Source organism: Danio aesculapii, chromosome 23 (assembly GCF_903798145.1).
Source record: "Danio aesculapii chromosome 23, fDanAes4.1, whole genome shotgun sequence".
In the NCBI taxonomy this organism is placed as follows: Eukaryota; Metazoa; Chordata; class Actinopteri; order Cypriniformes; family Danionidae; genus Danio; species Danio aesculapii.
This window is the reverse complement of record NC_079457.1, coordinates 7,948,823-7,973,446: the sequence shown is the minus strand read 5'-3', so window position 1 is coordinate 7,973,446 and position 24,624 is coordinate 7,948,823. Positions and strand designations below refer to the sequence as shown.

The window sequence follows — 24,624 nt, the reverse complement described above, 5'->3', positions numbered from 1 at the left end:
CAGAGCATTTATCCGTTACTCTCTGGTGCATCAGCGGCTGGCAGACACGCTCCAGCAGTGCCTCATGAACCCCAGAGTCACCAGGTATCACACTTCACTGACAACTCACCTGTCATGCTGATCGTCTTTACTCACAAACACTCAATTTACCAATCAGACCTTAAAACAGTACTTTAGAATAACAAATCTGACGTTAAAATGTTGTCCTGTGGGTATTATTATTATGTTATTTTGGGTATCCGATCCTGCAGATGTATGTAAACATTTGAATATGTAAAATGGATTTCATATACAGTAAATTTTCAGTGCTCAGCATATATAAGTACACCTCTCACAAATCTATCTTTTAAATTAATATTTTTTTAATAGGAAGCTCTACAATATTAAATTTGTGCATGTACATTAGATTAGCCAGTACTGAAGCCAAATCCGGAGCTTATCTAACCAAATAACTTACGATAACAGTCCAAAAACTAGTACAGCCAAATTTATATGTTATACAAAAATATTGAATGCAAAATTTAAAAAGAGGAAAAATCAAGAGAAGAAAAAAAAAATTGTGTTGAAATTTTGTTGGTTGTAAATGTTTTTGCAATATTTAGCTTGAATTTTATGACTTTGAATTTTATGTTTGGTGACTTCAAATATTATTTTAATAAATATATCTGTTGAATAAATCTGTTTTGATAAATGCATCCAAATATATTGCCTAAATTCACTGATCAACGTATTCATTTTCAAAATGGGGTGTACTCAATTATACTGAGCGCTGTATACAGTATTATATGGACATTTTAAATACATATACAGACATATGTTGTTGGACATATACATATATTGTTGGTACCCTTCAATTTTGTACTGGCCAGTTTAATTAGTTTGCCAGCTTAATACTGCTGTTGAACCACAATTTGAAAGCAATATCTGATTTTATCTGATATATTATTTTCTGTCATTTTGGATTAATCATTACTTTTTTCACTTTAAAGAAATTTCAGTAATCACTGCAGTGTTTTTTTTAAACCAACAACCATTGTCCACATCTGTATAATAAATTGTATACAGCACAGCTTCTTAAAGCACTTTAGGTAGAACTTTCAAATATGCGATCTATGGGAAAGATATTTAGGTTATTGTATTAAATATTATACACTACCTGACAAAAGTCTTGTTGTCGATCCCAGTTGTAAGAGCAGCAAATAATAACTCGACTTCTAGTTGATCATTCGGAAAAGGGGCAGAAGGTTGATTTTTCTGATGAATCATCTGTTGAACTGCATCTCATACATCACATGCACTGTAAAAGACCTATTGGACCCCGCATGGACCCAAGATTCTGAGAGTAGTCAGTCAAGTTTAGTGAAGGAAAAATCATGGTTTGGGGTTATATTCAGTATGGGGGTGTGCGAGAGATCTGCAGCGTGGATGACAACATCAACAGCCTGAGGTATCAAGACATTTGTGCTGCCCATTACATTACAAACCACAGGAGAGGGCAAATTCTTCAGCAGGATAGCGCTCCTTCTCATACTTCAGCCTCCACATCAAAGTTCCTGAAAGCAAAGAAGGTCAAGGTGCTCCAAGATTGGCCAGCCAAGTCACCAGACATGAACATTATTGAGCATGTCTGGAGTAAGATGAAGGAGAAGGCATTGAAAATGAATCCAAAGAATCTTGATGAACTCTGGGAGTCCTGCATGAACGCTTTCTTTGCCATTCCAGATGACTTTATTAATAAGTGATTTGAGTCATTGCAGAGATGTCTGGATGCAGTCCTCCAAGCTCATGATGGAGTCAGACACAATATTCATTCTTTTTCCACTGCAGCATGACTTTATATTCTATACTGGACATTATTTCTGTTAAGTGACAAGACTTTTGTCTAAGCAAAGTCAGACCTTACTGTCCTAATGAAATCATTCAAAATCAAGGCATGATCATATTTTATTTTGGTCAAATAAGCGTAATCTAGAGGTCTTTGCCTTTCATATAAGCCACTTCTGATACCAAATGATCAACTAGAAGTCAAGTTATTATTTGTTGTTCCTAAAACTTGTATAAACGACAAGACTTTTGTCAGGTAGTGTATATATACACAAAATAACATATTTAACCTTACTAGTAAACTAGTAAAATATGATTTACTTTCATCATTTTAAAGACAAAAACAAGGTATTAGAAATGAGTTATTCAATTTTGTATGTAAAAATGTGCTGTAAAAAACTCTTAATAATACAAACATTACTGATAAAATAAATACATGTGTATATGGAAATTCCCCATGTTCAGTCTTATTGAGACAGTCTAAAGTGATTTTATTTGGAATTTTAATTCACTAATAAATTTACAGCGTGTAAAATAAAATAAAAACATTTTTGTGCAGCATTTTGGTGATTATGTTTTTTTTTCCAGCCAAATATAGGCCATATCATCAGTGTGAGGCATAAAAACATGATTCACCATCTAAACCAAATAAGGCAAAATCTGCTGGCATTTCCGCATGTTCTAGTTACCATACTATTTACAATCACAGAGCTTAATTCAGCAGAAGCAGTACTGAGACCAATTCCCACACAGTTTTACTTCTTTAAAGTAACTTCCCTGTTTTAAGAAAACAATATTACATTTATTCTAGGCTAACAGGGGTGGACTGTACCCATTTATGAAAGGGTAATGCTGGCTTCCTTATTTTTGATACAAATCAATGAATTGTCATGCAATGCAACGTTTCGGCCTCATTCACTGTGCCATGACTGAATTAATACAGATTCAGATTTTTCCTAACATTAAAGTTTGCATTTACTCTTCATGAAACCTTTAGATAAGGCTGCTGTATATATGCTTTTACTATGCAGTTAAAGTAGGACCTGTGCTGGTAGTGCACAGATATGTACTGTGGTACATTGATGTGTGAATGCATAAAATATGGCGCACACACACACACACACACACACACACACACACACACACACACACACACCACCAAAGAGCTATCATAAACTCTTCTGTTGTATACAGTTGAAGTCAATATTATTCCTCCTCCTGTGAATGTTTTTTCCTTTTCAAATATTTCCCAAATGAAGTTTAACAGAGTAAGAATTTCTCACAGTATTTCCTATAATATTATTTCTTCTGTAAAAAGTCTTATTTGTTTTTATTTCGACTAAAACAAAAGCAGTTTTAAATTTTTTTTAAACCATATTAAGGTTTTTAATTTTTTTTATTTGCTTGTTTATTTAACAGGGACAGTGCACTTGACATTGTTATACAAAGTTAACCAATGTTGCGTACATAGGACATATAGCATAAAGCTAATTTGCAGCCCTCGTCCCTGGTTAGGCTTTACATTAAAAAAAAATAAATAAATAAACAAGCGAGAGAAAAAACTCAATACAATAAACCTGGACAGCATACAGTGCATCTGGAAAGTATTCATAGCGCTTCACTTTTTCCACAAATTTTTTTGTTACAGCCATATTCCAAAATAGATTTAATTCACTCAAAATTCTACACACAATAAATACCCTATAATAACAATGTGAAAAGATTTTTTGAAATTGTTGCAAATTTATTAAAAATAAAAAAGCTGAAAAAATAACAGGCATAACATTCCATAGATGTGAACCTTTCACTGAAAAGGATGATTGACCCATAGTGGTTCTGCATCTGCGGATTCTACAATTCCCATTACTGAATTTATGTACCAACTCACAGACTACTTTAGGGGCAAGACCATGTATACACTTTAAACATGATTTTTAAAAATGGAAATTTGTTCAAATTTAACAATATATAGCTCAATGTTATAAGCCCCTCAAGCAATATATTTTTCGATTGTCTACAGACCAAACCATTGTTATACAATGATTACCTAATTACCTTAACTTGCCTAATTAAGCCTCAAGCCTTTAAATGTCACTTTAAACTGAATACTAGTATCCTGAAAAATATCTAGTCAAATATTATGTACTGTCATCATGAAAAAGATAAAAGAAATCAGTTAACTGAAATGAGTTATTAAAACTATCATGTGTAGAAATGTGTTGAATAAAATCTTAACTAATAGCTAATAATTCAGGAGGTCTAGTAATTCTGATGTCAACTCTAAAGTAATGTTAGTCAAAAATGCATCATTTTATTTTCAAATTCACTGCAAGTTGGAACCCACCTAAGTACCTCTTTTTTTAATACAATATGATTTAAAACCAGCAGCATGCTAAACAGTTTTTACATTAAAATGGTTTCGCAAAGCTTTATGATGCTTATTTACTGGTGTCTTCCTGACTGTAGTGACTGGTATAATCCGAGGAGTCCGTTTCTCAAACCCCATCTCAGCGTGGACATCATCAGTTATCTCTACGAGCTCAATGATGTCCAGTTTGATGTGGCGTCCAGAGGTCATGACCTTGACGCAGAATGGCCCACTTTTGCCAGGTAAGAGCACACTGAGCCCACACAGTGCATTTTATTTGCTAAATTAAACCAGCCCAATCTTACAAGGAAACAAAACTATTTTCATATTATCAGAAAAGTGCATAATTCATACAACTCAATATGATTTAGTTTGAATGAAAAGGTAGGATTTAAAAAAGAAGGCATGCCCCTAATCCCACCCCTAAAACATCATTGGAGGATGAGCAAGTCGTATTAACATTTAAAATTCATATATTTATTTATTGATTATGGTTGTATTATTCTGCTATGTTTTTGGAATGAAGACAAGCAATGAATCTGACATGGCATTAAATAAATGATCGGTATGATACGGTTAAAGCACACTTAATGTTTACAAATATAACATGGGCAGTAGATTAATACAAACACACTAGCTATATTTCCATTCAAAGATGCATATCAGACTCATGCCTAAAACTGGAATACTGCATAAAACATTTGGGAATAAAGGACCGTTTCTGTTAAAACAAGAAGAAAGGCATGCCCCTAATAATCCCACCCCTAAACCATCATTGGAGGATGAGTGAGTCATATTAAAATGTACAAGTGAGATTTATTTATTGATTATATTTGTAATATTCTGGTTTGTTTTTGCAATGAAGACAGACAATGAAGCTGACATGGCATTAAATAAATGATACGATGTGATACGGGAAAAACACATTTAATGTTTACAATGTTTTAATATAAATATATTATCAACAGTAGATAAACATGAACACACAAGCTACTTTTCCATCCAAACAAATTAAGATTTGTGCGTAAAACCAGAACATTCCATAAACATTTGTAAATAAAGGACTGTTTTAGTTAAAACAAATCTGTTAACACAAAAAGAAGGCATGCCCCGAGTAATCCCACCCCTAAACCATCATTGGAGGATGAGTAAGTCATATTAAAATGTACAAATGAGATTTATTTATTGATTATATTTGTAATATTCTGGTTTGTTTTTGCAATGAAGACAGACAATGAAGCTGACATGGCATTAAATAAATGATACGATATGACATACAGTAGTAAAAGCACACTGCCAAGTTTGCTATGTTTTTTTTATTTTAAATCTAACATCAACAGTAGATTAATATGAACACACTAGCTATTTCTCTATCCAAACATATAGGTTAAACCTAATGCATAAAACTGGAATATTGCATAAAACATTTGCGAATAAAAACCCGTTTCTGTTAATACAAAATCTGTTAACACAAAAAGAAGGCATGCCACTAGTAATCTCATCCCTAAACCATCATTGGAGGATGAGTAAGTCATATTAAAATGTACAAATGAGATTTATTTATTGATTATATTTGTATTCTGGTTTGTTTTTGCAATGAATAAAATATTTAGATACATTTTTTTATTAGATTTTTTAATTAGATAAAAAAGTTTATCCTAGTCAATATATGCACGTCTTGGCATTTCAATTAAGCATTTATATGCGATTATTCCAGAATGTCTATAAAAATAGGTGGATGGAAACAGAACCACTGACACATATTCATTCATTCATTCATTTTTCTTCGGCTTAGTCTTAATTTCAGAGGTCACCACAGCAGAATGAACCACCCAACTATTCCAGCAAATGTTTTACGCAGCGGATGCCCTTCCAGCCACAACCCAGTAGTGGGAAACACCCATACACTCATTCACACACACACACACACACACACACACACACACACACACACACACACACACACACACACACACACACGCTACAACCAATTTAGTTAATCTAATTCACCTATAGTGCATGTCTTTGGACTGTCGGAGAAACCCACGCCAACACACTGAGAATATGCAAACTCCACACTGAAATGCCAACTGGCCCAGCCAGGACTCGAACCAGGGCCACCTTGACACACATAATTCTGCTTATTTATGGTCTTTGTCTCATTTAGTTTTTGTTTTTTATTTAGAGCTGAATGGGTTTGATGTTCAGTTAAATTTAATTACGTAAAATGTCTTGCAGGAGGACATTGGGAATGACTAGCTCTCCCAGTCACATGTGGAAGGCACCGAGTCGTAGTTCCAGCATCAACAGTCTGGCCAGCACATACTCGCAGGTACCATTACACCAGTAGAAAGTTCCTCTTGCTTTTGCCTTAAAACTATTGTATGTAAATAGTTATAATGTTTTGTATTCGTATTGTATTATAATGTATTTATTTTTGTTTATTTATTTAAACGTCAATCCTCCCATGGACAGGTGTTGAGAATTAGCATGTCTGCTAAAACACTAAAACATATGCATTTGGTTTGTCCAGTGTAATTGTGATGTCCTTGTCAAATAAATAAAAAAATGTTTCGTTATTTATTCATTTATTTATTTATTTTTATTTTCTTACTCTAATTTTATTCAATTTAGCATTTTTTCCTATTGTTATTATTATTATTATTATTATTATTATTATTATTATTATTACTATCTTAATTATCAATACTGTCAATATACTAGGCAGTGTATTTAGGGTTTGTTGAAGTGGGTTTATTAAAAAAAATCTGTATAAACAATGACATCTGTACTTGGCATAAAAATAAAGGAAAAAAATACAGGGGGGCTAATAATTCAGAAGGGCTTATAATTCTGACTTTAACTGTACATACTAGTATTTGTATCATTGTTTTATATCCAGCAGATGGCAGTGTTTGTCTCCAATTTGCTCTGATTCAAGTTGAAGCAATCTATTTCTGATCATCTACTCTCTCAATTTGTTTCTCCCAAACCTTACAGCAGCACCATGAGTTCCCTGGGAGTCCAGACTTTGGACCTGGGCTTTTATCAGATATGTCTATGCAAAACTCCAGCGGACTGAATGATACCTCAATGAGTGCTATAGACGAACTCCGTCTGGAGCTTGACCAATCTGAATTAAAGCAAAGAGAGCTTATTGACCGGATTCAGCAGTTAGGTGATGAGGGGAGTGAACTGCGTGGAGTTGTAGTGGAACTGCAAAGGCAGCTAGATGTTTCTTTAGCGGCCCAAGGTAACCATCAGGAGCTACAACGTAACCTGGAGGTCTTAATTGAGAGCGAACATGCCCTATCCCGTGAGGTGGAGATCTTGAGGGATCAAGAAACCAGGAGGGAGGCCTCCCATAAAGACCTTCAGGACATGCTTTCAGCAGCGGAGCGTAAAAATGAGGAGCTGATGACAAGGCTAGATGGAGTATTAGATGAGAAAGGTCAAAGGGCAGCCAGTGATTTCAACTCTGCCCAGAAGATTCATGAGCTTTTGAATGAATTAAAAGAGGCTGAGAAGAGGAGGATGGATGCTCTGGCTGAAGGAGAAGAGAAGAGGAGGCATGCTGAAGATCTTGCAGAGAAAGTCAAAATTAAAGATAAAGCACTCAAAGAGGCTGAGGTGAAGATGGAAGCTTGGATGGAGAAGGGTGAACAACTGCAAACAAGGGCGGAGGAGCAGCGTAATTTCATGGAGAAACTTCAAGGTGCACTTGCAGTGCGAGAGAAAGAGACCAGCAACCTGCAGAGGCAACTACGAGATCTTCAGAACTCTCTGGAGAACATGGAAAAGCAGGCCAATGTGGAGAAGAAGGGGATGCAAGATGATAAAGAAGAGCTTGAGATGAAAATGAGTGGTCTAGAGGGGCTGTTACAATCACTTCGGACACAGTTGAAGGTTAAAGAGTCTGATCTTCTCTCCAGTACCAAGAGAGTTCATTTTCTGGAGAAGGAATCAGAGAAGCTTAGGAGCGAGAAGCAGACATTGGAGTCTGAATTGGAGAACAGCATTAAAAAGGAGGCCAAGAAGATTGATGAATACAAGGATAGCTGTGCCAAGCTTATTGAGCAAAACACTAAGCTTCTGCAGACAGTGAATAAGAATGAGGAGAGCAAGAAAGAGTTGCTTGAAAACAAAACGTCCTTGGAGAGCGAGTTGGTCGGATTGAGGGCCTCAGAGAAGCAGTTACGAGCTCAAATCAATGATGCCAAAGTGACTGTGGATGAGCGAGAGCAGCGGATGAGAGAGGAGAACAGAAATCTGGATGAGAGCCTGCAGAAGGCCAACATGCAGCTGGAGGAATCCGAGAGCTCAATTCGGCAACGGGAGCAGGAGAACAAGGACCTCATGGAGGTTCAGGTCACTCTTAAATCAGCTCTCGCAGCCATGCAGGAAGAGATACGCAACATAAACAACCAAATTGGTGAACTTGAGAAGAATCTTGGAGTTGCGAGGTGTAACGAAGCAAATCTGAACGCACAGCTTAAAGATAAGGACTCCCAGCTGGAAGACCGAGAGAAGCTCTGTGAGGAGCTCCAGGGAAGAGTGGAAGAACTGGAAAGTCGGGAGAGGGATTTGGAAGTGGAAAAGACGAAAGCGGAAAGAGCCTTTGTTAAACAAACAGAGATGATTCAGAGTCTTGAAGCACAGAGAAAGCTCGCAGAGAAGACACAACTTGAGAAAAGCACATGTCAAGCTAAAGAAACTGAAGAGATGACCTTAAAAGTGACTCTTCTAGAAGATCGACTGGGATTGAGTGTGAAGGAAGTTTCTAAGCTACAAGAGGAAGTGATCAGTCTCAGGGCTAAGCTTCACAGTGCTGTGGAGGAGAAGGACAAGACGCAAGCAAAGCTTGAGGTCACCGAAGCTTCCTGTGCTGAACTGCGGATCTTGACTGAGCACTTGAAGAAGCAGGCCGAGGAGCAGAATCGGCTGCATGTGAGCGAGCTGCTGCAGTCTAGTGAACATCTTGATAAATTAACTTCACAGCTGAACCAGGAGACCTCAGCACATGAGAAAGCCACTGCTGCGCTTGCTTCAGCTCAAGAGGATCTAGTGGATCTCAAGGCCCAGAATGAACGGATGGTCCTGGAGAATGCAGAGACCAAAGAGAGTCTCCACCGGGTCAACACTGAAATGGCGGAGTTGGGAATGACTATTTGCAAGCTCACCGCTGAGCGGGAAGAGGCCCGGGAACGTTGGGCCGCTGAAGCTGCACACATCCAAGAACTTCAGCAGCACGGAGTGAAAGAGACAGAGCGACTCAATGCCAGCTTGGTGGCTTTGCATCAAGAAAACTCCAGTCTGCAGGAAGAGCTCCAGCAAACAGACAAACTGTCAGAAACCATGCTGGAGCTGAAGCAGCTGCTGGACAAAACTGAGGGTGAACGGGACGCTGCACGGGAAGAGATCACCGCTGTGAAATTTCAGATGAGCACAGAGAGCATGTCTCTCAAGCACCAGATAAAGGTAAAATCGGCTCCAAATCATCACTATAATTATTAGCTTAAATCCTGTCAAATGCTCTCTCTGCATTCGTGTCACGACAGTTACAATAATTACAAGATGACAACTCTAATCTGTACAAGCTCGCTGAAATCATTTGTTTCTATGGTAACTCTAGTGTGATGACATAATGCATCAAATTTATTAAAGATTGCTGTGCTTTATATGTGCTGGATTTGTATTAAAGTACTAATGGTAAAAGTAGGAGAGATATGACAAACATATGAAGCACATATATTGTCAGCCTTTTTGGCTGTATTTTCACATGTCACGGAAGTTCAGTGAGAGAAAGGTTAATGGTTTGAGTTCAGCAATATGAATGTTTTATATAAGTCTGGTACTCGTAATTAGAGTAATTACGAAATGACACAAATGCAGCATTTTTTTAGTAGACTGTAGACTTTCTTAGTAGACTAGTTATGTTTTATCTGGTTTACTTTTGAAGTCCAAGGATATTCATACATATATATTGTTTAATTATTCAGAATTGTTTGTAATAGTGTATGTGCGAATTACAGGGTGGTTTGATCCCCTAATTAACGCTTTGTGCACCTTGAAGGGTGTCACAATCAAGATATTTTGGGGGTCTGCCATTTATATACAGTAATGCAAAATAGTTTACTTTAAGCTGCATCTTAAATAATAATAATAATAAGTTAATATAAACATACATTTGACCCCAATATAATGGTTTATACCATGATCGTGCACAGTAGGGATGCAGAAAAATATTAAGTTGTTGTTCAAAAGGTGTGTTTTCATTTATAAAATAGGTGTTTGGGTCTACATAAAGCCTATAAGTATAGTTAGACTTATAGTTTGTGTTTTATTAGATGCACACACAGTGAATCAGGAAGAGTGATCTTTCATTATCCTATATTTATTGATGTAATGATGCTAACATATGTGTGTGTATTAGGGTTGTCACGATACCATCAATTCAGGCCACGATACTATACCAGCTAAAGTATCACGATACCAAGTAGTATTGCAATACTGTATTAATTCATAACTCAAATATACGAAATAAAGCAAATTGTCAGAAATACTATATTTTATGTCATAATCCTTAAATTCAATTCACTTTTAATTGAAAACGTATTATTTTTACAGACTTTCTATGTTTTTTTTGTATATACTGTGACTCTTTTGTTGTTATTGCAATAATAATAATAATAATAATAATAATAATAATCAATAAATATATGATCATGCCGTATGATCTGTTATGACTGAAGCAAACTACGACCCATATACAGACAGTTAAAATGAAGGTAAAATAAAGTGGTCTATTGAGTATTTGCTGGCACAAATGCTTGAGCATTTTAGTGACTTTTCCACATGCAACATATTGTAGAACCGTTAATGACGATACTACCCTTTACGAACTACTTTATTAGTTCGGAGCCATAGTATCGCGGTGCCACCAAAGTACTGGTAAACCGTACAACTCTAGTATATATATAAATATGTACACCTAGTATATGTATATCGATATGTACACAGTCGAAGTCAGAATTATTAGCCCCCTTTGAGTTTTTTTTTCTTTTTTTAAATATTTCCCAAATGATGTTTAACAGAGCAAGGAAATTTTCACAGTATGTCTGATAACTGATAATATTTTTTCTTCTGGAGAAAGTCTTATTTGTTTTATTTCGGCTAGAATAAAAGCAGTTTTAAACAAAAAGCAATTTCTTAAACACCATTTTAGGGACAAAATTATTAGCCCCTTTAAGCTATATACTGTATATATATATATATTGTTCTGTAGACTACCAAAATATATATATATATATATATATATATATATATATATATATATATATATATATTTTGGTAGTCTACAGAACAAACCATCGTTATACAATAGCATGCCTATATATATATATATATATATATATATATATATATATATATATATATATATATATAAAATATATATATATATATGTATATATGTGTATATATAAATGTGTTGAAAAAAAGTCTGTTCTCCGTTAAAGAGAAATTGGGCAAAAAAAAAAAATAAACGGGGGCTAATAGTTTTGACTTAAATTGTATACATACACAGTTGAAGTCAAAATTATTAGCCCCCGTTTATTTTTTTGCCCAATTTCTCTTTAACACAGAACATTTTTTTTCAACATATATATATATATATATATAGGCATGTTATAGTATAACGATGGTTTGTTTAGCCCCCCTGTTTATTTTTTTTTCCCCAATTTCTCTTTAACGGAGAGAAGATTTTTCAACACATTTCTAAACATAATAGTTTTAATAACTAATTTCTAATAACTGATTTTAGAAAATTTCTAATAGTCTTATTTTATCTTTGCCATGATGACAGTAAATAATATTTTATTAGATATTTTTTAAGACACTTCTATACAGCTTAAAGTGACATTTAAAGGCTTAACTAGGTTAATTAGGTTAACTAGGCAGGTTAGGGTAAACAGGCAAGTTATTGTATAATGAAAAAAATATAGCTTAAAATGGCTAATAATTTTGACCTTAAAATGGCTTTTAGAAAATGTAAATCTGCTTTTATTCTAACCGAAATAAAACAAATAAAACTTTCACCAGAAGAAAAAAATATTATCGGACATACTGTGAAAATGTCCTTGCTCTGTTAAACATCATTTGGGAAATATTTAAAAAAGCAAAAAAAAAAAAAATCAAAGGGGGGCTAAAAATTCTGACTTCAACTGTATATGTGTATATATAAATTACTGTAGCATACGTACTTTTATATTATTACTATATATTATTATTTTAAAGGCAAGCCCTTAAACATTACTATTTTCTAGGTTAATAGTTATAGGGACTATACTCTCATTCTGGTGTAATAGTGTAAACTCTGCTTTCTGGGGACAGCGAAATATGTAACTGGAGGTAGGTTTGCTCGCACTTTTTGTTTTTGCAAATCCAACAGAGGCCACGGTCTACGCATTTGATGATCTCAAATTTCTCTTGCGCGTCAAAAGCCATCAGGGCCGCGTGATTTCACCATGTTTTCAACCTGTTATTTATTTATTTATTTATTTTACTTTTGTTTTATCTGGTTTCTGGAACCATTCTTTGATGGACTCGAACCTCGTTGTTGTGGTCAACTTCGATTCGCATCCCAAGTCCACCGACGTACTGTACGCAGCAAGCTGCTGGGCAAACTGGTAACAGCGGAAAAGTCGTCCATATTGAGGAAAGCGGTCGGCGGTAGCGCAAAAAGCAACAGAAGCGGTCGGAGCCGTCATACAGCTGCGCTTTCCTTTTAAAAACAAAGTGCTGCTAGACGTATCTCCGGTTACATAATTCGCGCTCTCCAGAAATGTAGACAGGGCTACGTTTTCACAACGAGCCTATGTTGCACATTTCATACACAATGGCTATTTAAAGTGCTTTACATAAACAAAAATAAAAGAAACATTAAGTACACGTATAAGAAATAAAAATAACAAAGAATAAAAATGTGTTAAAGCTGGATTTAATGAACTGAAGAAGAAAAGAAGACACGTGTGATCTTGATTAAAATGATCAACTCCTTTTAAAATGCTAACGGTCTAATTTGATTCAATTCATTATGCTAAGCTAAACTAAAAGTGACCCTGCCAGAACGAGAAATCATCTGAATGGATTTGAAAATAATTTTAAAAAGTTTATGTGATATATATTTATAATTATTATTTTTTTTTTCAATCTAGAACTCCCATCTGTTCAGACCTTCTTTTTTTTGTAATTTTTTTACAAAATGCTAACGGTCTAATTCGATTAGATTCTTTAAGCTAAGCTAAAAGTGACCCTGCTAGAACAAGAAATCGGCTGAATGTATTCAAAAACGCTTCAAGTATTTTATGATTACTTATTATTTTGTCTCATCTAGAGTCTTCATGAAGAGATTGACGGTTTGAAAGATCAGCTAGACACAGAGTTGAAGAAGACATCAGAGCTGGAGGCCAAATTATCTGAACTAGAGGTATGTCAATGTTTCAAGCCAGGTGTACCTGTGAAAGAGCACCGACTAACAGCATGACTCTTAATACATTCATTCCTATGATCAACATGATCATCAGATTATATTTGCATACCAGCATGTTAGTCTTTATTATTCATCTCTGTTGGCTGATAACGCCGATATTAGTAGGTGATGAATGTCTGAGCTTTTGCAGCTCCCTTTGTTCTCGTTCATTGGCGACCCGCTGTGCAAGACAGTGGAGTAGATGACAAGAGATTGGGGTTAATTGTTAGACAGTGATGAATAATTTGCTTCTCATTAAGTCCTATAATTAGGAACAGCACATACTGTTTCCTGCAGATATTTGTCAATTAGAATGTAAGTGCCGCTGTAATTATTTTCCGTAATAGTGCTCTTCCGGTTTTGCAGATTTTTGCAACAATAAACATTTGCTGCTGTTGTTTTTTATTCTTTATTGAGGTTAAATATTTGCAGCTCATTTTAAGTGGCAGGTACAGAGATGGTGTTTTGTGTAAATACCATGGTGCTGAATTCTATTACATTTATGTGCAGTGTTTCTCAATCGTACTTCAAATTAAAAATGTTGGTTCTGCTGTGGTATTGTAATGTACATACAATATACATATTTATTGGGTAACAAACACTTGACAATGCAACAGGCTTTACACATATGACTATAGATTTGCATGTTCTCTCATTAATTAAGTAGGGCATTTTGAAAATTGTACGTTCAAATAAAATACTTAAGAAACATAACAAGAGAAAAAGCTTAAACTTTCTCTTTTTCTGTTTTACATCTTGACTCAACAGTCTCAACCAATTATGCAGATAATAACTGTCAACACATTAGGCTTCTGTTTACATTATATTACATTAAACAACGGGATGATATGATTTCTTTACAGAGAACCACTGCATCCCTAATAGACAATGTAATTATTATATTATATTATATTATATTATATTATATTATATTATATTATATTATATTATATTATATTATATTATATTATATTATATTATATTATATTATTATATATTATATTATATTATATTATTTACAGTCGAAGTCAGAATAACCAACCCCCCCCCCCCCCCCCTTTTTTAAATTTTTTTTTTCTTTTTTAAATATTTCCAAAATGATGTTTAACAGAGGAAATTTTCACAGTATGTCTGATAATATTTTTTCTTCTGGTGAAAGTCTTATTTGATTTATTTTGGTTTGAATTAAAGCAGTTTCTAATTTTTTAAAAACCATTTTAAGGTCAGAATTATTATTATTTAAGCTTTATTTTTTTTCGATAGTCTACAGAACAAACCATCGTTATACAATAACTTGCCTAATTACCCTAACCTGCCTAGTTAAACTAATTAACCTAGTTAAGCCTTTAAATGTCACTTTAAGCTGTATAGAAGTGTCTTGAACAATATCTATTGAAATATTATTTACTGTCATAATGGCAAAGATAAAATAAATTAGTTATTAGAAATGAGTTATTAAAACTATTATGTTTAGAAATGTGTTGAAAAAATATTCTCCGTTAAACAGAAATTGGGGACAAAATAAACAGGGGGGCTAATAATTCTGACTTCAACTGTATATCCCCTTCTTACTGCAAACAAGTGTTAAGGTGGGCTGCAATACGGGGTCTTCACTGTCACTTTTTGCACTTCAAAATGCGCCACACATTCTCTATTGGAGACAGGTCAGGACTGCAGGCAGGCCAGTCAAGTACCTGTATTATCTTCCTCTGCAGCCAGGACTTAGCATTGTGCACAGAATGTGCTTTTGCATTGTTTTGTTAAAATATGCATGGATGTCTGTGGAAAAGAAGGCTGCATATTGTGCGCCAAAATCTCTATGTACTTTTCAGCATTAATAGTGCCATCACAGAAGTGAAAGTTACCATTAACAAGGGCACGGACACAAACCCATATTATGACAGACCCTGGCTTTTAAACTTTTTGGTGGAAACAGTCTGGATGATCCTTTTCTTCTTTGGTCCAGAGCACACGGCATCCATTTCTCCCAGTACTGATTCAATTGACCACAGTACATGTTTCCACTGTATGATGGTCTATCCCGGATGCCCCAGAGCCCACAGACGTCGACAGCGCTCCTGGACATTGTTAACATAGGGCTTCCTTTGGCACAGTACAGTTTTAACTGGCATTTGTGGATGTACCGATGTATTGTGGTACTTGACAAAGGTTTGCAAAAGTAGTCCTAAACCCATGTGGTGATATCGCTTATAGATGAATGACGTTTCTTGATGCAGTGCCGCCTGAGGGATCGAAGATCACGGTTGTTCAGCTTAGGCTTGCTCCTGAAGGACTAGACTTTTCTTGGGTGCTGCTTTTGTATTAAGTCATACAGATGTGGCTACTGAGAATGCGCGGGTGAATGAACGTGATCACATGCAGTGCTGCAGTAGTGCACAGCACAGAATGTTCTAACACAAGAAAGACATAGTGAACATATTGAACTGATACACTGTAGCAGCCAGATCATGTGAGCGGAGCTGATCGGTGTGATGCTGGTCATGCGCTCCACTCAGTCGCTAACCTCACAAAGCAAGCGCTCCGTTAACATTCCGCTCATGCTCGCCGGTAAACCAATAATTCTCAGATCCCACTCCGACATAAAATTTCTGAATTTCATAAATATTGTCTGCAATGAAATACAAGTTAAAGTAAATTTAGAAACCACTACTTTCTTTTTTATTTGCATTTTCCATACTGTCCCAACCTTTTCTAATTTGAGCTTGTAAAATAAATAAGACTTTAAAAAGGAACAAAATAACTGTATACTCGGCAGTGTATATACAGTTAAAGTCACAATCGTTAGCCCCCCTGAATTATCACCCCTCCTGTTTATTTTTTTCCCCAATTTCTGTTTAACAGAGAGAAGATTTTCTCAACAAAATAACAAAATGGCTTAAAGGGGCTAATATTTTTGACCTTAAAATGGTTTTTAAAAAATTAAAAACTGCTTTTATTCTAGCCTAAATAAAACAAATAAGACTTTCTCCAGAAGAAAAAATATTATCAGACATACTGTGATTTTTTTTTTTTTTTTTGCTCTGTTCAACATAATTTGGGAAATATTTTAAAAAGAAATGCAAAGGGGGGCTGATAATTCTGACTTCAACTGTAAATGTTTGATGTTCGGATGTCCAGATTGTGTTTATGTATTTCTCTGTCTGTTTGTCTACATTGTTTCTGCATTATTAGGGAGCGAATGTGGAATATTCTCGACTGATTGAGGAGAAGGACTCGCACATTACTGACTGTGAGACTTTGCTGCGTGAGAGCGAGTCTGAGACACAGCAACTGCAGGAAAGAGCATCAAGGTGAGCTTTCCAAAACACAATAAAAGCGCAGCTCTGGTAATGCATCAGCATCTATAAAGCCATCTCTAATGGATTTACAAATGGATCTTCATAGGGATTTCCTAGACTAGAGATTTGGTTTGAGTAATTATTAGTAAAGTTATATTTGTATGCATTATTATTGACTTATTTTTCCCCTCTCTTAGATCCAAAGAGGCTCTTAGTGATGTAGAGAAGGAGAGGGAAGAATTGAAGCAGAAATTGGATCAAGTGTTGATGGAGACTCAGAACCAGCATCTCCGTATGTCTGCTGAGCTGGAAGACCTGGGACAAACTAAAGTCAACCTGGAGGAACGGCTCATTGAACTTATTAGGTCTGTGTTTTACCTGAAACTGCAGCTAATTTTTTTGTTTTATGGCTGAACGTTTAGTTTTGTTCACTATTTGCATTTAGTGTGAATAATTTTTATTACATAAATGATTCCTTTTACTTTGCATAAATTTACACTTACATTTTAATTTATCTTTAAATAAAATAATATACAGTAGAAATCAATATTATCAGCCCTCCTGTGACATGTTCATTCTTTTTCAAATATTTCGCAAGGGCTTTTTAACTGAGATTTTTTATTCAAAATATTTTTGTTAACATAATTTTAATACATAATATTTATTAATTATTTTATTTTTGCCTTTTGTCATGATGACGATACATAATATTCTAGTTAATTTTAGTTTTAAATGCTATTTAAATGCTTAATTAGGTTAACTAGGCAAGTCATTGGACAACGTTTATTTGTTCTGCAGCCAATTGAAAACAAAAGTCAAATGGGCTAATGATATTGACCTTAAAAAATGTTAAATAAAAAAAATTTAATAATAAAAAAAATTTAAATAGAATTTTTTATACATTAAATATTTTATAAAAGCATACAGCAATTGTAATATATATATATATATAAATATATATAAATAAAAAATGTATAACTTCACAGTATGTCTGATAATATTTTTTCTTCTGGAGAAAATCTTATTAGTTTTATTTTGGCTAGAATAAAAGCAGTTTTTAATATTTTTTAATTCATTTTAAGGTCAATATTATTAGCCCCTTTAAGCAATTTTTTTTCAATAGTCTTCAGAACAAACTCATTATACAATAACTTGCCTAATTACCCTAACCTGCCTAGTTAACCTAATTAACCTAGTTAAGCCTTTAAATGTCACTTTAAGCTGTATAGAAGTGTCTTGAACAATATCTATTAAATTATTATTTACTGTCATCATGACAAAGATAAAATAAATCAGTTATTAGAAATGAGTTATTAAAACTATTATGATTAGAAATGTGTTGAGAAAAAATCTTCTCTCCGTTAAACAGAAATTGGGGAAAAAATAAACAGGGGGCTTAAATTCTGACTTTAATGGTAAATAAATAAATAAATAAATATATTTATTTATATATAATATATATGATAAATATATATAATATATATAATAAATATATAAATATATTTATTTATTTATTTATTTCGAACCAGCGACCTTCTTACTGTGAGGTGACAGCACTACCTACTGCGCCACTGCGTCACCTATATATATATATAGTTGACGTTTCTGTGAGGAGTTTGCATGTTCTCCCTGCGTTCGTGTGGGTTTTCTCCGGGTGCTCCGGTTTCCCCCACAGTCCAAAGACATGCGGTACAGGTGAATTGGGAAGGCTAATTTGTCTGTAGTGTATGAGTGAGAATGAGTGTGTATGGATGTTTCCCGGAGATCTTATAATCTTATATAAATAAAAAAAAAAAATAAATAAAATAATAATAATAAAAAAAAAAAAAAAAAAAAAAAAAAAAAATATATATATATATATATATATATATATATATATATAATTTTTTTAAATGTTTTTTTTTAAGATTGCAATTGCTGTATGTTTTTTATTTTTTCTTACCTTTTTCACTCTTAAATTTTTTTAAGTTTGTTTAAAAATAGTGAAAATGATTGAATAATAATTTTTCTAAATTAATTTTTAATGAATTTAGAAATTTTAGTTATATTTTGATTATTTATTTAAAAAGTTAAACATTTTATTGATTGAGGGCCTTCTCTTTCTTTTACGACTTTGGTCTTTGGATTTAATACCTTGAATAATATTCTTGTGCTGCTTTGAAATAAAAAAACATGCTTGAGGGGAGAAAAGCAAAAAACAAGACGGGTTTCACAGATGACGCTAACTGATTTCTCAATGAGATATCAAGAAAAACAGATAATGCCTGTGTGAATTGTCTGAACATCAAAATACAAAGAGTTTACGTAAAATAAGGTCAACAGAAGTGCGTTTCTCACCTGCTTTTTGATTCTGTTATTTAATTCAGCCCAGACTTACACACAAACAGATACTAGTTTGTCGTTCGCTTGCTTTAAGTCCTATTAAGTTCTCAAGGTTTGTAAGGGAATTCACTTTAATTTACAAAAGCAAAACAAATAGTTCACGGCAAGACGCAGACCGCTGAGCAGAAGACACATTAGAAAGTGTCTAAGATATTCTGGAACTTGCTTTATTGCTTGTTTGATCAAACGTGCGGTTTGCTGTGGATAAAATGATTCGCATAATCAAACAGCTGCTGCAGATGGGACTAAACTTACTCCTTGACATGAAGTGGAAATGAAATGGCTGAGCCGTGAAAGGTGCTTTACAGGCCAATTCACGCTGCAGCGACAGACGACAGCCAATGCACACAGTCCACAGATTACAGCCCTGAACTTCTCAGACATCTCAGGACCCCACAAACACAAATTCAAGAGAAAAAAAGACACTGTGAGTTATTCTTAAAGGGACAGTTCACCCAAAATTGAACATTTTACTCTTTCAAATTTTTGTCGTTCATATTATTAGATGGCGCCATGGTGGCTCAGTGGTTAGCATTGTCGCCTCACAAGCAAGAAGGTTGCTGGTTCGAGTGCCGGCTGGGCCAGTCAGCGTTTCTGTGTGGAGTTTGCATGTTCTTTAAAAATAAAGAAACGTATAGAAGTTTATAACCACTTGAGGGTAAGTAAAAAGTGAGTAAACAAGGCTTGAAATTTGTAGTGCTCTACCATTTCGCTTGGTAGCACTCACACAAATGCTCCCAAATATATTTTGAGGTCGCATAGATAAAATTTCGGGCGCATACGGTTGCAATTTTGAGCCCTGATAAATCTAAATTTTTGGGTGAACTATCCCTTTAATTCACTGCCAGTCTTTCATCATTTCTCATTTCAGAGATAAGGACGCTCTGTGGCAGAAGTCTGATGCTCTGGAGTTCGAGCAGAAGCTGAGAGCGGAGGAGCAGTGGTGGTTGGTGGATAAAGAGGCCACACACTGTCTGGGCTGCCAGGGTCAGTTCACATGGTGGCTGCGGAGGCATCACTGCAGGTGGGCAGACTCACTCACACCTGCTCTCATCTCTCATCGTTACTTTTTTTGTGACTTCTGGTCACATGGAATGCCTTAAGGGCGGGGTTATCAGTTCTTTAAGGCGGGGCTATGTTTCTGCACTTCCGTGTGTGTCTTGTTTCTGACCCACCTATGCAAGAATCCAATGTTTGAACCAATGTTATAAAATTTCATCTGTAAAACTGAACTCCTGGTTCTCTTCTTCATCAGACAACTGAACAATTCTGCCCCAGAGTGTCTACGGCAGGCAGGGGCGTAGTGGACGTTTTAAAAGTGGGGGGGACAGTTGTATGAAATCCAAAGGTTTACATTCTTAATCACCTGTTTCTAAATGGTCTGTCTCTAAAAGTGAGGGGACTTCAGAAAAATAAGACCTGTGCAAAAATATTTAAGACCTAGAACAGCGAATTTAAGGCTTTCTAAGGCCTAAAATTTCGATGTTTAAATATTAGACTTTTTAAGACCCCGCGGAAACCCTGTAACAACAAATTACCAAAATGAACTGAACAAAGTATCTGTGGATACCTGATAATAATAATATTAATAATAATAATAATAATAATAATAATAATAATAATAATATTGTTGTTGTTGTTGTTTTATTATTTAATTAACTTTTGACTCTTAAAGTTTACATTTTTTGGTACAAATTACTGACTACATACAAAACATCAAAGTGATACATTGTTTGGTTTATAAATATTGTTTTACACACCAAATATTTGCACTAGCTTTACTTGCGCTGTGTTTTCTGGCAGATTGTGTGGCCGTATCTTCTGCTACTACTGCAGCAACAATTACGTGATGACCAAAAACTCAAAGAAGGAGCGCTGCTGTCGAGAGTGTTACACACAACACGGCGCTGTGGTGGAGAGATTGACAAAGGCTGAACTCAGCAGCTCATCAGACAATCAGCCATCAAACACTGCCGCTCAGCCACCACCGCCACCATATATACCCACACCAAGAGTTACAGGTACAAATGCATCACAGTACAATCTCTAGCGTCCAATCAGAAACGGCTAGCAAATTTCACAGAGAAACAGAAACTAATACATTGAGTCAAAAGTTGCAAATAAAAGTAGGAAATTTAAATGTTTTTTTAGGGAGAGTATGTTATACGTTCATTTAAACCTTTTCTAGTTTTGAATGATGTCTTAGACGTGTCTGTGTGATAAAAATCAAGATTTTATTTAGCCTGTAATGACAAAGCCTGCCTTTTGCGCATGTACTGTAATGAAGTTTTACAGCCCACATATAACATTATTTAAATGCCAAATGAGATATACAGTTTACGTTTCTGTAAATAATTTTATACAACAGTTCTGTCTGGTTCTCGAATCTGATAGCCGTGACATATTAAAGTAATATCAGCTCTTCACCCTTGTGTATTACTCCGCCCACATACAGCAACAAGCAGAGGACACTCTACAGTTGGACAAATATTGCTGCTTTTGGGCAACATAATGTATTTTTGAGGCTTTTTCATGTGAGATTGTAGTTGTTTAGATTGCATCTATGCATTTTATTTATAAGGATAGTGCCTGTTTAAAATATTGATCATTTCTGAGATTTAGTGCGTTGGCGGCCATTAGCCTGTCATACTGAGCAGAGCGAAGATGGTTGACGATCCGCCACAATTTTTTCAGCATACGTTTCAAACTACAGCAGAACAAATCATTAAAGAAACAGGTAAGGGACACTCTAAGTCGGTCTCTCTCTTTTGTATGTTGTAGTGCTGTAGTTATACCATAGTAATCTGGTAATGTTTGCTTTGACTTTTTCGGGGTTAATTATTGTGATCTCCTGATTGCAACAGAGAAATATTGGGAAATCCAGTGTTAGGCAAGCTACTTGAAAAATGTAGTGAGCTAAGCTATTAGCTACACTACTTAAAATGTAGCTTAACTACCCTAAAAGCTACACCCCGGGAAATGTAGCAAGCTAAGCTAAAAGCTACTTTGCAGAAGTAGCTTAGCTACATCTAAGCTATTTTTGCAATTTTCATTTTTAAATCGAAGCAACTTAAATTAGTAGGATACTTTAGCCTTTACTACAGTAAACTCTATATATATATATATATATATAAAACTCCTTTCCCTCAGTCATCCATCATCAGACATCCATCATCCACAGTTATTTCATCAAGCAAGTTTCTCGTGTCAGCCCAATGATTGATTTGCGATGTCACCGACCAGAGCGAGAGGTGGAAGTAATGCACCAAAAAGTTTGTTGATAACCATCGTAAAACAGGAAGAAGAAGAAATCGTCATTCTCGCCATCATATGGATTTACTTTCATCGGCTAGACACCGGCCTCACAGCTCCGTGAATGTTGGTGCTGTCACTTTTTGATCTGCGATTGGTAAATGTAGCTTGTGTGGACGCTACTTGAAAAAAATAGCTTAGCTACTGAAAAGCAATTGGATTTATAAATTAGCGTCGCTTCTGCCATGCTACTGAGAAATGTAGTTAAGCTAGTGCTACTGCCCAACACTGGAGAAATCTCTGTAGACTGATGACATTTCATGTCGTTTAGCCTTATAATCTTAAAAAGTGAGTAAAATCACCTGTTTTGTCATCACTTTAAACAGTACGCTAGAGATTCATTCAAATACTAGCTCTAAAGGGACATTGGTGAATTAGCAACTGCTGTTCTGACGTCAGCTGCAGATGTAAATGAATGATGGTAGAAAGTAGTTCCTTGTACAAAAGGGTTTTTGAGACTCTCCATGTTATCGAACTGTTGTGTAAACACATTATTACACTTGCAGTAGTGCGATATGGCTGTATATCATCACTGCTGGGGTACTAAGGCACTCGGCCTGTGGCCTCGAGCCAACACACGCTTCCCACCAGTACCTATATATAGCCATACAGGCTTCATATGCATTTTTACTTCAAAAATTCCATGACTTTTTCAGGACTTTCAAGTCAATTTTCATGGCCTAATGTTTCATGTAATGTCTACATATACGTGATAAATCATAAGAAAAACAATGCACATTTACATTTATTACAGCAACAATCTCTTTAGTTTCAATTTATTTTCATATCCATGTAAAATAGATGATGCTTACACAGCACTAATAATGTGAGAGCATGTATTTGGCCAAGAAAAGAAATGTAAAAACTAACCTCCATTCCAATATACAGATATTTGTCAAAGTAATTTTAGATGATGTTAATAGTTTGTTAAACTAGTTATAGTAGGTAAAACTACCTCTATTGTAAAGTCTGATCGCACTGCACTTTTCGCTCCATAGGCTTCCATTCATAGGCATGCAATGCGGCAGACCAGAAACGCAAGCACGTGCGACAAGTTTCGCATTTCACTGTATTCGAAAGTTCAAGCTTGGTGAATTCTTACCTGTGAAATCACATCAGTTAGACCAATAGAAGATCGTTTAAAATAAGAAAGTTAAAATATGGAGCAATCGCTCACTTTTATTAATCTCTAATCATATTGTTTAACCAGCTCCATTTTGCATCGCCATACGACAGAATTTCGCAAGTCCAAGCTCTAGTGTGACCGCAGCTTAAGTCGCTTTGGACAAAATGTCTGCTAAATGACTATAGGTAAATGTAATTTCCATGACTTATCCAAAACTTTGGGGATGTTTCTGTTTTTCCCGAACTTTTCCAGGCATGGTAAATGCCATGTCAAAATGACTTTTTCAGGTTTTCCATGACCGTATGAACACTGGCCATGTTGCACTGCTACTTGTGTGATATTGCTCATATATTAATTAAATAAAATGCTGTGGATCTGACGTTTTAATTGACGTAACCTAGTTAAATTTGCATATAGGGTGGGATTTGAAGATCGGAATAATATCCATTTATTGGAGATGCATTCATGTAGTCAAATGTAAATGCAATGGAAACGTTTTCAAAAATCTGATCTGATCAGGAAAAATGCATGAAGTGACCAGGTGTAAACAGGCCCTTCGAGAAAAACTCAGTACAAATATTATTACCTCTCATTAACGTCAGCTGTTACGGTTGCTAGGTGATGAGATCCATCCTCTGTAGGCTGGCACTCAGTTTGACCTGTGTGGACTCACCGTTGAAGTTCTCTGAAATGATACACAGCCATTAAATTTTGTCGTATTGTTTTGAAAGTCAATAGGTGCCAGCAACCGGCATTCTTCAAAGTATCTTCTTTTGTGTTCAGC

At 35.1% G+C, this 24,624-nt stretch overlaps 1 protein-coding gene across 3 annotated transcripts in view; it reads left to right on the top strand.

The window, feature by feature from the left end:
• The window catches only part of LOC130216924 (FYVE and coiled-coil domain-containing protein 1-like), an 80,781-nt gene that overhangs the window by 18,124 nt on the left and 38,033 nt on the right, over nt 1-24,624 (top strand). For 2 of the 3 annotated variants that reach the window (XM_056448858.1, XM_056448857.1), the window contains exons 5-13: nt 1-84; nt 4,291-4,434; nt 6,431-6,524; nt 7,193-9,670; nt 13,587-13,679; nt 16,914-17,032; nt 17,218-17,385; nt 20,274-20,426; nt 21,206-21,423. The exon at nt 1-84 is cut by the window's left edge and continues 23 nt beyond it. In XM_056448858.1, the coding sequence (XP_056304833.1) occupies nt 1-84; nt 4,291-4,434; nt 6,431-6,524; nt 7,193-9,670; nt 13,587-13,679; nt 16,914-17,032; nt 17,218-17,385; nt 20,274-20,426; nt 21,206-21,423 (3,551 nt within the window). The remainder of the gene's footprint in view (nt 85-4,290; nt 4,435-6,430; nt 6,525-7,192; nt 9,671-13,586; nt 13,680-16,913; nt 17,033-17,217; nt 17,386-20,273; nt 20,427-21,205; nt 21,424-24,624) is intronic. The other variant, XM_056448859.1, reaches the window with a different exon arrangement.